We start from the raw sequence: 15593 nt of genomic DNA, 5'->3' as shown, positions 1-15593 counted from the left end.
AGGAAAATAGGTCCTGTATCTAGTGGGACATTACCAACAGTGTGATATACAGCACAGACCCAATACTTTACCTTCAGGATGTTTCTAAAATTTATTTCACTTAATGTAGTTTTGAACTAACACATACTGATATCTTTAAGTGAAGAACACAACAAAACAGATTTAATGGGCCAGAGCCTGAGTCCATCCAACCCACTACCCTGTCTCCAGCAGCAGACACAAAGAGTAAAGAGTAACTGCAAGGCATGCTTATAGGAATATTCTCCAGAACAGTTTCTTGACTCATGATCCAGGGATTTATTGCAGCTAGACACACTGCTGTTTTATTTAGTAGTCCTTAATAGATTCTTCTTCCCTACGTTTGTTCATCTGCTTTTTTCAACCCATTTATGCATTCACAGAGATCTACAGGAAGGACTTTTTCATGTGGAAAAAAAGGTAAAATAAAAAAAAAGTGTATATTTTTCCTGTGGGTTAGATACAGCTACAGGCCATCAGGACCACATTGTCCTGAATGCTTAGGTAGGTGTAATTTATTCTACTAGCAATCATCTTATTCCTCTCATTCAAAAAAGCACCACTCAATAGACATGGCTTCTTTTAATTAAACGTTTCCTTCAATTCCTATTACCATACAATTAACAGACCCTGTTATTTCATTTTTATGGGTTATTTTTAGTGATTACACGACAAGAAACAAAGCTGGTAAACCCCCCCCCAAACCTAAAATCATATCAAAATAAAGCCTCCCCAAACAAGCACAACAAATGTTACAAGACATTACTACTCACCCATAGCTTCCTTGTACCTCCTTGCTGACCTGTTGGAAGCTCTAAATGGAGATCACCTCCACTGGAATACATTTCTACCACCTGAGGTGGGTAACAGGAAAATGTTAGTACTCAACTTGAGGGATCCTGTTTTAGTCATCAGGTATTATAATGTGCAATGGCATGGGTTAGCAACTATTTGACCACTGGAGTATCTTATAAATTTTCTTTTAATGATGATATAGCCATTTGCTAGTGCTACACTTTATGTGCTTTCTGTAGCATTTCACAGTTTGTAGATCACTCGCTTAACAGAATCAGATCACGTTTATCAGTGGCCTACTCATTTACTTTTTTGGTTACGTACAGATATCAATCCTGCCTCAACAGAAGAATGCTTGCCAATGTTACATACTAGGGTATACCGTAAAGACACCTTATGCTGTGCAAAACACACGGAAGCTAAGAGGCATGCCTGGATTAAAAGCACAAGATTATGTTACTTTGTTTGCTTCAGTATTTTTCTTAATCACCAATGAAGTTTAATTCTTTATTTTGCAGTAATTATGACTATTTTAAAAAATAGAAATTTCACGGTAAAGCCTCAATTTAGCGAATTAAGAGATCTGTGAGCATAATCTAAAATTTCTAGAACAACTGATTTGCATTTAAACAAAAAAAATTTGTATCATATGAAAGATTTGGCCTCAAATAGCTTTCAAGTTAAAACAGAATTTTAAGTACCAAACCAAACAAAATTTCAGTTTAAGATCATAAACACAGATTAGCATTTAATGGTTTTCTCTAGGGCTCACCTGCAAAGGTTCACTGTGAGGGTTATGTATATTTATTATAGGAGAAAAACTGCTATTTACAGGAACTCGTGCCCCAATAAATGGGCGCAATCGATAGGGGTTCGGTACTCCAATGCCAAACACCTGGTTCAGAAAAAGAAAAACAAGCTTAAGCAGCTGTATGTAACTGTTGCAGAGCCTAACATACATGCACAAATTTTAGAAGTATACTATAAAATTCATCAAAAAGAGTACTTGGTAGATTACTAACCCAACATTTAAAAATCAGTATCATCCTAAAGCACTAAAATAAGAAACTGGTTTAGTTTGTAGGTAAAGGGCATTACTCATAGCTACTACTTACACACCGATATATTTAGAGCACAGGAAGTCAAAATACCATCTTTTTTTCTGATAGTCTGAAACACTAGATACTAGCTAAAGTTTAAAAAAGATGTGAAATATCCTTTAATCATATTATTATGGAACAGACTAATCTACATGGGAAGCGTTTTTGTTGTTGTTTTCAAAACATTGCCACAGTAAGAGTCATATTGTTTCAACAAGAGGGTTTCTCTCACTTTTCAGACTCTTTCATCTGACTGGTTTATCTTTCTGAATCTTGAGTAATTTTTTTGCCAGCTTAATGAATAACATTGTCTTGTTACTGCATCAGATGAGTACAGAGCTAAAGAATCAGCTAGGTCACTGCAATGAGCCACTAAAATAACACACATACAAAAGTTGTTGGAAGGATTTTAAACCCTACATAATTTCATCGATCTGACTTACAGTACTGCCCTACAGATATTTATAATGGTATACCTCTGTGTTACAACAAGCAGCAGGGATGGAAACTTCTTCAACTGGGCTGATAAAAAAACCTCCCACTATTGTGCAAATATCCTTGGATGGTTAAGCATGCCATCATAGATACTGCTCGGGTTGATTCACACTTCACAACTTTTCCTGAATGAGTATAATTCTCTTACCTGATATGTAAATACCCCATGATTAGAAGTGTTAATAAATAAAGTGTTCTCTACGTTTCCCACTACTCTTGCGAGGAAAACTACATCAAAGGACGTGTTTCCTCCTGGAAGAATTTTCTGGAAAATATAAAAGCAAGTAAGCAGAGGAATAAGCAAAACTGTTTATTGAAGACGTTCCGCTCTGCAGATGAACAACAGTTTTTGTGCTACGGAAGATCTCTGTGTGTTCTTTATGGAAAACTGAAGTTAGAAAGTCTACTGCAGATTCAGGGGAAAAAAAAAAAAGTAAAGTTTTAGACAAATAAAAATGTGTAACAAAATAATAAAAATACCAATATTTTACAACTATTATATAGTGCAGGAGCATATTTAATTGATTTTTTAATATTGAATTCTGAACTTAAGAATTCAGCTTATCACAGAAATATTTTGGACTGACAGTCTACAGAGCATTGGGGAAAGGCAATTACTACAAGACTTCCAGAAGTGAGAAAGGTTGCTTACAGACAGCTTCTGTGAATTTTTTAGTGTTTACATGGCCCCTGCTAAGCCACAGGCCCTGCAGACAAAACTGAAACTAGAGGACTGTATCTGACAATAATGTGGTTAAGAGTTAACCCTGCTGACACCATGCTCTTTAACTTGCACGTTCCTGTAACAGGATTGCAGTGGTTATAAGTGCAATGGAGTAGCTGCTTCACACTAACGTCACTCCTCTGAACTTACAATTTTCAGAAAAAAGTACAAGAACAGCTTGTTCCATTATGTGCTCTAAGGCAATGTACACTTCAGCAACAAAGGAGATCTGCTGTTAAACCATCAGTTACAGTATACACTTCCAACGTAGTCAGAACTCCTATGCAATATTTTATTCCTCCTCTTCTAGTAGGGTTTCTGTGTGTTCCTGTGCTCAGTTCAAATTTGCTTGGTAACTGAGATGAGATCAAGAACTGCAGTATCTTAATATTTTTAGGTATGTAATTATTGCAGTAAGTAGTTCATTTAAAGAAGGAAGGGAAATCAAGCTCCCATTCAGGGTAGGAAGGGGGAAGGAAAAGCTCATTTTGAGAAAGCCGAACTTACCCTATTTTGAAAAAATGATGCATGAAAATGTGATGTTGTAGCAGATATTGATACTAATGTAATTGTTTCTTCTGAGCTAGGGTTATGTAGGTAAACTTTTTCCATTTTTGGCATTCCAACTGGCCTGTCAAAAGAAAGAGAGAATATTTTTAAAGTGTTAGAATTCTAGAAAATAGAGCATTGGGCTTTGTTCCATTAAACCAGACAGGAACATAACAGTGATGAACACTGACAATAGAACTTTGCATTAAATTTGGTTTTTTTCAAGTAAGATATATAAATTCTACCTTGAAGAATTACATAGTAAACATCTTTTCCATTATTTTATTGATTACTTTTCCTGAAGGCTTACCTAACATTCATTGTATCATCCTCTAAAATGACACCTATCCAGAAGAAAATTCTATTTTTCAGGTTTTTACTTCAGAATCAGAAGCGGCAAAATTTTCTATTCCTGTGCTAGAACCTCTAAAAAATTATCTTAAGAAAGTTTGCAGACAGGAACTTAAAATAAACAACACACCCTACACAAAAGTCTAAGCACTTCTTTTTTTTCCTGATAGATTGTAAGTAGTCTTATCCAAACCCAGAAGTTTTCTGGTATTCTGTTTTATAATATGCTCTACAGAATTAATTATGCTGCACAGACATGTGCAGCAACAACTATTTGATTTGTATATTGCATTTGAATTCATACCTTAAGGAAAAAAATAAGAAATTCCTTAGATAAATTCTAGCATTTAAGAAGTTTAAAACACAGAAGTCAAATAGTTAAACAGCAGCACACTTTTTCTGGAACAAGACATGCTAACAATTTATTCCATACAAGCTTGAGGCTTGTTCCTTTTTGCTTACAACAGCTGATGTGACAATAAATGCTTTAGTTTCACCAATTATTTTCCAGACTTTGGTATCTCTTCAGAATTTTTTTCATGTCTTTTAACACATATGTGTTAAGCATCAACACCAAAGCATGAATAAAAGCATGTGGATTACAATTTGCTACAAATTAAATTTTGGAATTTGAAATAGTTAACTCTTAACTTTCAGGCTACATGTATTCCGCGTAGCACTCCCTCCCTGTCACCTGCTCCAAACATTGCAAGGACCGCAGAACTATTGATAGGAATTACTATCTGTAGTACCTAAAGTGATGATGACCAATAAAAGGCAGTTGTTCTGCCATCCTCAGTTAACTTTAACAGGCCAAATTAACAAGCACTATTGTGGTTGCACAGTTTTACAACTTGGGAGTGAAGGTGTGTCTCAATAGATAGAGCAAGATAAGTTTGCTGTAAAATAAAGGTTGCACTGAATGGAGGATTTAGTGACAGTCTCAAACTATACCACAATTTACAAAGTGACTGTGGTAACAGACTCCTACTTACGAAACATGGGCTAAAGAGATAGACGGCGAAGACCATGATATTAATTCAAAGACACAATTATTAACCTTTGATAAACTGCATCATCACTAACAGTAGAATATATCTGCACTCTACTACTGTAAATCTCTTTGCTTGCTGAGTCCTAATTTCATGTTTCCATCAGCAAACACTTATTCTTGATTCTTCTTTCACTATCAAAAAGAAAATCTCATTTCAACTTCTCTGACTTAGCTTGTAATGAAGATAACGATTTCTCTCCTCACCTTTTAAAACCCATACAAAACCTAACATCCAGGTTAAGCCATCACATAAAAGTATCCGTATCTGTTGCCAGTATGCATGGGGATATTAGAAAGGAAAAAGGTTTTTCAGCTGTGATGTTTTGCATTAACTGCTGTAACCGCTACATTACTGATCAATGGAAGTAACCAGTAAACCTATACACCTGTTCTTCATTTACTAGGGAAAAGTTTATCAGACCAGAGGCATTTGAATGAGCGCCAGCCCTCTAAAGTTCCCCTTCTTTAACTCACCTCAGGAAAAAAACCCAAAAAACCAAACCAACAACAAAACACCAACCACCAAACCACCCACAAAAGCACAAGTGAGCAAAGCGTCTGCCGATATGGAGTTACCCAGCACCCCCTGAATCCTGAACCTGTGCTTCAACCACTCCTTTACTGACATCAGTACAGATGGGCTGCAGTATTTTATCTGCTTGGTGACTGTGAAAGGTATAAGCAAGCTTTTATAACAGTCAGCAATTTTGCAGTGAATTTGTTGTTCGGAGAAAGTTGTCATACCTTAAAGAAGTACTTTCTGATTCTACCAATGCCAAAAAGAAAAAGAAAAAAGAAAGAAAGAAATAATCCAACTCCTCCAATGCTGAAAGAAAGCTCTGTCAGTCTCTCCTGAGGATCAGCTGTCAGTTCCCTAGTTCTCACTGCTATTTCTCACTCTCCTCAGTGGAAGACATGCTCCCAGCACCTTGCAGCAAGTCTTTTGCTTGCCAAAGTGCATTTTCTGGATACTTCTCTTCCTCAGAGCACGTTCAGTAGCTCCCCATGAAGGGGAAACCATCCTCCTTTTCTATTACAACGCACTCCAACCAGTCTTCATAAGAGGAGCTTGAGAACCGAAAACAAGAATCAGGCACAACAGTTCCTGCCAACCAGAACAGTAGGAAGTGAGAGAAGATGAGGTACATTTTAAACACTGTATTACATGTGAGCAAATGGCATGACTAGCATATCACCTGTGGTCTCTACAGAGAACCAGCTGTGTACTGAAAACCTAAGATCAGAGTTAAGTGACACTTTTTATGATGCATAATGTGTGAAACACCACAAAGCCAAGAAAACTACATTGAATGAACTGGTAACGCTGAAGTGCCAGCCTGTTCCTGTCAGAAAGGTAGTTTGGAAGTAAAACTCATTATCCCAGGAAATGTTTCAAATATTAACAATCTTTTAAGGCCTTCAGGCTTTTTCAGTTCTGAAAAGAGGGGAAGATAAGACAATATATTTGAGAGGCTAAAGCCTCCTAGGGAAGCAGCCATGACAGACATCACAGTTCACTAACTTCAGATTCCAGACTAAACCACTACAGTAGTATTATAGGTGATAAAGGCAGAAGTCACTAAAAAGGAATTCTGTTGCTAGGAGTATGTTTTACTTTACTGTTTTGTTGACCAAACAATGAGTTCAATATTATGTTTTCCTCAGATACAGCTCTCCTTATATTCTTTAAGCTTCATGTTCACCAAATCTACAGAAATAGGACAAACCTCACTTGTTTTTTCTGCCATCTAAAATCCAGGTAAAGCATTCTACACCAGACATGTTTAATGAACCTACATCCCAAGCAATAATCACATAAGGGATGCTCTCCAGGCTGCAGATTATCAAGCCACAATGATCTGCACAAGTACAGTGTTACCTGGTGCCAAATTTTACAGCAGAATTTCCTGGACAGGTCACAGCTAGCACTTTTCATTGCAAGAAGCTGGTACAGACACACACCTTCAGGCAAACATGACCTGTCAAAGCATGTAAGATTTTGCTCCTAAACTTTTGTCCCTGCATAATGCTAGGTACTTCTACACTGATAAAAACCAGATATCACAACCTAGATGAGAAGATGGTAATTAACAAGGGTGGGGTGCCTGTTTAAATGGGTAGACAAGTCTGTGTGCACGTTCCTTACGGCTGCAACTCAATTCTGTTTCCCAAAGTCCGAGTTAGTACCTGCAGTGTATTGTAAGCATGTCCATGTAATGGAATTCATTGCTGCGCTAGAGGTCAAGAGGTAGATTCTTTTAACAAAGGAAACCAGCTCCTGCAAAAAGTTGGAGAGATGAGTCCTTGACTTACAGGCTCAAACTTAACTTGCAAAAATAGCTAGCAACTCACTGCGAAGCAAATATGGATTGAGAAAATGCCCTTTTAAAAGCATAATTACATTTTTTCTTATTGCATATAGTTTAGACACCTCTGTAAAACACTTCCTTGATTTACAAAGACTGATACAAATCTATTACTGAAAAGCAAAGGATATAAATTCAGCAGACACATTCTTCCTCTTCCATCTCCTATTCTTTCTAATGAGACTGGAGAGAGAACTGAAGTCAGCCAAAAGCTTCCCATTTAGATTTTGGAATGCTGGGAATATAGATAAATATCCTCATTCAGGATATTCAATTCAGATAAATTCCTCATGAATTTGACAGCTTAACAAGTATATTTCCCCCAAAGTATTTTTTTTCTTTTAGCATCTTTGGCCCCAGTACAAGAAAGACAGCAAGCTGTTGGAGCGAGTCCAGAGGAGTGCCACAAAGTTGATCAGAGGGCTGGAGCACCTCTCCTATGAAGACAGGCTGAGAGAGTTGGGGCTGTTCAGCCCGGAGAAAAGAAGGTTCCGGGGAGATCTAATTGTGGCTTTCCAGTACCTGAAGGGGCCTACAGGAAAGATGGTGAGGGACTGTTTATCAGGGAGTGTAGTGATAGGACAAGGGGTAATGGGTTTAAGCTGAAGGGTTGGGTTGATTTAGATTAGATGTTGGAAAGAAATTCTTTACTGTTAGAGTGTGAGGCACTGGCACAGGTTGCCCAGAGAGGCTGTGGATGCCCCCTCCCTGGAGGTCTTTAAGGCCAGGTTGGATGGGGCTTTGGGCAACGTGGTCTAGTGGAGGGTGTCCCTGCCCATGGCAGGGGGGTTGGAACTAGATGATCTTTGAGGTCCCTTCCAACCCAAACCATTCTGTGATTCTATGAACTGGTGAAACAATTGCAAGGCCAATTATCGCACGGCATATCAAAAGTTTCACATGGGTTGAATCGGTATCCTGTGTCTGACCGGAGTGAATAGCAGATGCCTAGGACAGAAGTGTAATAATGTGGAAAGCATACAAAGTCAGGTGCCCAGAAAACCCTCCTAGCCTCTACGTATATGCAGCTCAGGAACTTCCTGAACCAATGCAGGTTGTTCTCCAGTCAGAAGATCAGAGATAGTGAGCTCCAACAATAAGAACTTGGGTGTTGACTTGTAACGCATCCAGCTACTTTTAATGAAATGAAGTGAGCTGGTCTTACAAGGTTACCTCTAGAGACTGAAAGGGAATTCCTTTTGTACCCCATTCTGAAGAAAATGCTATTTCCTTACATGAAGGAAGCCTGCATGAGGTACAAGACTAGAGAATGAGTAACTACAGCATTCTTCCTGTTTCACATGAAACTATATGCATCACTGGTTGAATAACACAGGCAAGTTGTTTCTTTAACTGAAATTAGAGTAACTGAAGCACATAAGTTTGAGAACGCAAATGCGTGTCTAACTCGGAAAAGAAAACAGAAGGGGTTTGGTTTTGTGTATGTACTAGCCTATAGACCAACTGTTTCTCAGCTTCCAGGTTTCACTGGCTTTTAACAAATCAAGAAAGTTCTTTTATATTACACTTGAGAAAAAGTTAGTGTCCATGTAACGTATTGAATGGAGCAAATGTCCCATTTTATGCTAGGAATCTTAGACCCCATAAAACAAATCATACCTTTTCAAAACAGTTAGCAAAACCCCATACACAAAACACTAGTAGCAGAGTCTATCCAATCATGTCACCAACTGTGATTTGAATGAATTTAAGAGTGTAATAACCTATTATTTGCTTTGGCAGCATTTGGTAGTCTAGCATGATATGCGAACAAAATCAGAGGTAGCTCTAACTAAATGTCAATTTACTGTCAAAAGTTTCTTACATTTAACAAACTCCAAGGGAAATGAAAATTTCATTTTGCAACACTTAAAAATTCCAACAATCTCAAACTCTCACACGTTACAAGTGTATCAAATGTACTGTGTAAACATTTGGCTGCACATTATAGGTACTTTACGGGTCCTTTCACTATTTGTAAATATACTTGTTTAAAATGTAAGAAAACTGGTGATTTGGATAAACTCTAGTTGCTAAAGTTACTGTTAAGAGATTAAGAGTTCTTGAAGAAAATAGACCAATTTGCTAAGCTTCCCACCCTCTTTTATTACTTCAAGTAACATGAGGTCTCAAGACTTGCGAGAAAGCCTCAAATATTTGAACATTACCAAGCAATTGCCTTCAAGCCCAGCTCAAGCTTTCATAGAATAACCTGCCAAACACTAGAGCTCACAAACAAGAAACATGAAAATGTTACAAAAATCCCCTAAGGAAAACGTTTCAAAGGAAATGCAAAGTGAGATTGTTTATCAACTGAAAACCCAAAGAGATTTTTAGGATACTGTCCTACCAATGAGAAAACTTTGTCTAGAGAATAGGACCTTGCTCAAATTGAGTGAAGCAAGAACCTCCATTCACCACAGAAACATATGCTGATCAAGGATTAAAATATTACTTTTGCTAAATATATCACCTCATATATTACCAATCATTTCTATGAAGCTGGGGTAAGATGTCAACTTCATCTTTAAAATAACTCCACATTCTAAAATTTTGATGGTAAGGCACTTCTAGCTTATATTGTGTTAGTATCCTAAAATACTCAATACCCAAGTGCTCCATTACCAAAAGTTACTTCCACTAAAAATTTAATTGTGAAAAACTTACAAACTTTACTTTTGATATAGTCAGAATTGAATCAACACAGATGAAGGCAACGTTATCAAGATCTATGAAGATTCAAGTTCTCCCACAAAGCAGGTGCAATAACCGAATATAAACTACCTGCAACAGTATTCTTCAGTCTTCACTTAGATGGGCCACGTACAAGAGTTCTAATATGAAGACTTGTCTCAAACACAGAAAGCCATATAGGTAATAACTGCTCTGCCAAAATATCCTCCGAGTAACCAATTCCCAAAGCTATGGAACATGACATAATGATTACTGTTTGCATGTTAGAATATCTCAATTATTCCATTCCCATTGAACGACAGGGGAGAGTAACAGATTAAAAGAGAGATTACAAGGAACAGAACACAGCTAAGAATAAAAGCAGTTAGTTGTGGAATTGGTTTTGGGTGGAGGTTTTTTTGCTTGTTTGTTTTCTTTAAAGCCCCAAATCTCCAAAATTCAACTGGGTACAGAATTTGCTCCAGCGGACGACTGGTGTCACTTCAGAAACACAAGCAGGAGGCTTTCACGTTAAATAACCAAATGACTACTCCACTTAGTCAAAGCAGTCCCCTGGAACAGTCGTACGGGAGAACCTGCCTCAGTTCCACCCCATTCCCAGAGCCTTAATGTATACAGAGAACATTTGGGATCTCTTCAAGTCAGCTAAAGTTTTGCATATCCATACATTTCTTTTGATAAATGTGAGATTACCTGGACTGCCTTCAAAGTGGTAGAATATGGTAGTGCTTATTTTATATTAAAACAGCATTAAGAAAACCCCAACTGTTATAAAACAGAAGTATAAAGCCATTGTAATCTCATCTCCAGGTGGAACACAGGAAGTGTGTCTACAGCACCTATTTATGAACTTCATACTGATTTTTATTTTATGAGATCCCTAGATAAAACAACTTTTAATAAATATTATTCCTGCTAAAGTTGGCATGTTTTTGAAACATCTGATTAAACCCACACACTGTTAGCAGACCAAAAATGTCACAGAAAGAATGGGTTAGCTTACAACTGAAATTAAATATTGCAATTTTCTTTAGCCTAGGAATGACACATGTTAGTAACTCAGCATAAACAAGAACTTTGAACAAACTTGCTCTAAATGCTGCATGCTACCTATTAACACCATTTAAGTACAATACTTGTTCAGAAACTAAATAGGCATTTTATGCCTTTCCAAAATTCCATTATTAACAAAGAAAGGCCAAAATTTGAATGTGAAAATCCTGTCTATTTCAAAAGGTAAAAAAGCCAAAAACTTAAATCTGCATTATTTGACTTCCAAGGTGCTTGGCACCTGCAGTTTGTTCCCACCATAAGGCTGAGTTACTCAGCACTTCTCAGAGTTGGTTCACTTTTATTTAAATGCCTAAGTACAGATTTTAAACTGAACTTTGGGGCTCCATACCTAAACCTCTTCTAAAACTGTTTTTGACATCTTACTGAAGTTTTAATAAATAGAAAACAATTTCTGCCTGAGATTATGACCTAAACTACAACAGATAAATTAATTATCATATACTGTTAGGAAAAAAAAATAAACAGAACACATAACGAACCAAGATCTAACACACAGGTTCCCTATTTTAACTCACAGAAGGCAGCGATCCCCCACTGCAGTTCTGCATTATTGTACAGAGCCCTTCCTAAGCAGGAGATTTGCACTACTTTAACAGTGTACTCGATTTACACTACTACTTCATTGCTTTCAGCTTTGACAAGACCAGCTTACATAAAAAGCCAGAATATAATGAAGAACAGCGTAAAGTATTTATGATACTGTCTGGGATCTATTTTTAGCAAGGGGGGGAAAAAAAAAAGCACATCTTTGGAAATCCACAAAGCAAAGAAGCACATGTAGCTTTCTTCAGATAAGCAAAGCATAGATGACCTTTAAAAGCAAGATCTTTCAGAGCACATCAACAAAAGACTTAATCATATTAGAAAAAGGTGTATAAAACAGTTCAAATTCCACATTCTGTAATGACTATGAACTGCAAAATTTTTACAATTCTAAGAGAAAAATCACTTAGAACCAAACCAATAGGTAAGTTTACAGTAACTCTAACAAAGAGCAAACTGTTATACAAGATTGAGTTTGCACTGCACTCACCAGTATAATTTGTTGACTACAACCTAATTTTGTCATAGCAGACATGTAGTAGAGCAGGGCTTACCACTAGGTATTTTACTATTCAACTTAGAAGCTCAATATCCTCTTACCTAGGACAACTTACTGACATTACAAAAAACAAAACAACAAAACCACACCACATCAAAAGCTAGAGATTCAGAAATTTTGAAGGAATAAGGAAGAGGGGATAGAGTGATTCATTATGTCTTTACTCAGAAGTAAAAGTTAAAGTTTTGTTAGACTGAGCACAGATAAATTCTGTAAAATGAGGCATTTTCTTATAGCTTTGCTATTTAGTGGTGTTACATTTGTTTTCTTCTATAAAGATTATTTCTGGAAAACTACTCTGTGCAAACAATATACAGTGACAGCCTCTCTTCTTTCAGAAACACAGAAGTATACACCATGCCAATACTCAGGAGCTTCTTTGCACATTTCTAGTCAGCACACTGTACAATGGTCTCTCCTACAGACAAGAAGTACTATATTTTTATTAATAATCTGTGGCTTTTTGTAAATAAATCAGCCTTTCACCCAACAGTAGCACTGGCTGAGGATGGGAGGGAAGCAATATGGCTGTAAGGCACACCTGGGCTGTTTTCTTTCTTCCAGGTTGAGGTGTTAAAACTTTCGAAAAAGTCCTCACTGCAGTTCACATTGTGTCAAAGTATCAATCACACACAGAGGCTGCATCCATGTACACCAAGTCCAGAACTGATTTTCACTGTTAACAAGAATGATTGTAGCTACCTACACACTGTAACCAGTTACTGGTAAGGAAAGTTAAGACTGAAGTAGTTCTCAGAGGAACTGATTTCAAACAGGTACATCATTGAAACTGTTAAACTTACCTCCTCCTCCCTTTCTTTTATCTTTTAGAGAACTCACAGATAAGTTTGCTGTAAACCATTACATTCAGCCACTGAAAATCAAAATAGCAACCAGCTGCAAGGTGGAGCATGGAGCTAGGCTCCTGGAGACTGTTTGCTCTTGAGGCTGTATTTTCATAACTCTACGTTACTGTTCTAATAACTGCAGATCCACTGATAAAGTTTTTTTTTGCCACCAAAGCAATAGTAAAATGGACATGCTAGAGCAGATGCTCTCTGACATTGGTTATGTACAAGCAGAAAGGTAATCTCACCTCAGTATATTAAGTTCTAGACTTAAAACTGTTTCAACTCTGCAGAGCAGCTATGCAAATACCTAAAAAGCCAGCACAAGTACCTACACTACCAAAACCACAGCAGCTAGTAAGTCACTACATGATGTCCAAGGCTGAGTACACCAGCTCTCCAGAACACGTAAGTCAACTACACACACGGACAATCTATCAATGCAATTTATGTATACAACATTCTCCATCAGTTTTTCATGCTATTGAGGTGGGTTTGGATTTTTGGGGGGTTTTGTTTGTTTTGTTTTGTTTTATTTGTTTAACTAAACAAATCAAAAGACTTTTCAACTTACTGTTCATGGAAATCCAGCATTGGTGGCTCAAACCGGAGAGGTCGGCAATTTCCCCGATATAGGGATACACTGCAAGAAAAATTAAAATGCTGTAAAAAAGCACTGTTAAATGATACATTTCTGCTCCCTTCCAATCTCATATTGCCCTTACTTAGCAAAATGTTCATTAATAATAGAACAACTAATTCAAAAGAAGAAACAGCCTGACAAACTTGTCGAGTCAGAATACTGTAATTTTACCAGCCACTTACATAATTACTTGGTGTCTCCAAGAAAAATGATGCAAGAGTACAAATCTTGGAAATGGACATAAATGAAGTGTTAGTTTTCCTCTATACAGTGATGGCTAAGTGAAACAGTAGTCTAAATAGGCTTTTATAATCTTTCACAGCAATATCCAAACATTCTCCTCAATGTATAAGTCTTTTACATACAAATTGTGAGTTTATCTAGCTACATCTATACTAGTACATAAACAATCTTGGACCCACCTGATGGCACTTGAGGCCACATGGGAGAAAACAGCCCATGTCTGTACTGTAAAAAACTCATAAGCTCCAGTAGACAGCAACTCTAGAAATATTCCTGAGCTTTGCATGTACTAACCTCCCCCTGGGAACTCTTTAGGAGAATGCTAGTAGATGAAGACTAAAACTTAAATACCACTCAAACAATCCAGCAGTGAAGACCACAAAGTATCTGGAAACATTCCCTATCTCTGCTTATTTTACCAGTACTGTTATATAAAGCACAATCAATAACCCACAACATAAGTTACAAGAAAAAAATACATGACAGTTTCATTGACTTAAAACATTTTCTTATTCAGAATGATGTGATTGTGACCACACTTAAGTATCTCTGTAATGCAATAACACTTTATTTTGGGCTGAGTAAAAATCATATTCATACAATAAAACATGGAGATAATAACAAAAAAGAAATAAAGAAGAAAGGCTAAAGAATAGCTGAAGATCAATGGTTCCTGAATGGCTTGAGACCAATGGCTTGCTTTCTTCTTTAAATGCTTTTGCTACTGATCTTCAGAATAGCACTCTTGGTTTAGATCCTTGTTTTCTGACTTTGCATCAAGCAAACCTAGACACCCAAAGACAGAGCTGCAGCCACATGTCCTGGGTAAGCAAAGCTGCTCCATAAACCCAGCCAGGACAACAGAACTACCCAGTTTTCCCTCAGCAGAGGGACAAGCCAGGAGATGGAAGATGCCCTCAGGCACATGTGGCTTGCCTTATGAAAGCTGAGGTCTTGAACTCAATCAATCTAATTCCATCAAGCATACTTCCAGCAAAACTAATTCTTGATCAAATTCAGATGTTTTTCCACACTCCAGAACCACTTCAACAAAGAAACTGTTTATAGGAGTAAAAATTTAAGAATAGGGTCTGAAATCCTAACTGTATTCTCTAATAGCACAGATCTGGGCAACAACAACAGTATAACAAATCAACACCATCAACACCTTTTTTAATAAAAATAGTATTTTACAACTGAATCTTCACACTTCAAGTACAATACATGTGTAACAGGCAGATCTATTCATGCTGATCGATCTACAGGCCTCTAAGTCTGGATGTAGAAGCATCTTCAATAGCACTTAGAGCTTAGTCATTAAAAATAGCTTTATCCACATAATAAAACACTACTGCGGCAAAAGTAAGCATAGCAGAGTCAGCTTTAGTGTATACTATGCATGTGTTGGTGCGCCTGTACATGTATGTGGATACATGTGTGCATATATAAGTCACAATACAGTAGAAGTGAAGGTGTAAGACACACCAATAGGAAGAACCCTATTCAGATCTACAGAAAATTACAATTTTTGCTACTA

General features: G+C 37.1%; 1 protein-coding gene across 1 annotated transcript in view; it reads right to left on the bottom strand.

The window, feature by feature from the left end:
- Positions 1-15593, bottom strand: part of TMEM131 (transmembrane protein 131) — a 105695-nt gene that overhangs the window by 49075 nt on the left and 41027 nt on the right. The window contains exons 4-8 of the mRNA XM_075737682.1: positions 13745-13813; positions 3640-3763; positions 2557-2673; positions 1586-1708; positions 792-872 (exon numbers count right to left, since the gene is read on the bottom strand). Coding sequence (XP_075593797.1) covers positions 792-872; positions 1586-1708; positions 2557-2673; positions 3640-3763; positions 13745-13813 — 514 coding nt within the window. The remainder of the gene's footprint in view (positions 1-791; positions 873-1585; positions 1709-2556; positions 2674-3639; positions 3764-13744; positions 13814-15593) is intronic.

Source organism: Balearica regulorum, chromosome 1 (genome assembly GCF_011004875.1).
Source record: "Balearica regulorum gibbericeps isolate bBalReg1 chromosome 1, bBalReg1.pri, whole genome shotgun sequence".
NCBI lineage: Eukaryota > Metazoa > Chordata > Aves > Gruiformes > Gruidae > Balearica > Balearica regulorum.
The sequence above is the reverse complement of the archived record's forward strand: the minus strand, read 5'-3'. Positions and strand labels throughout refer to the sequence as shown.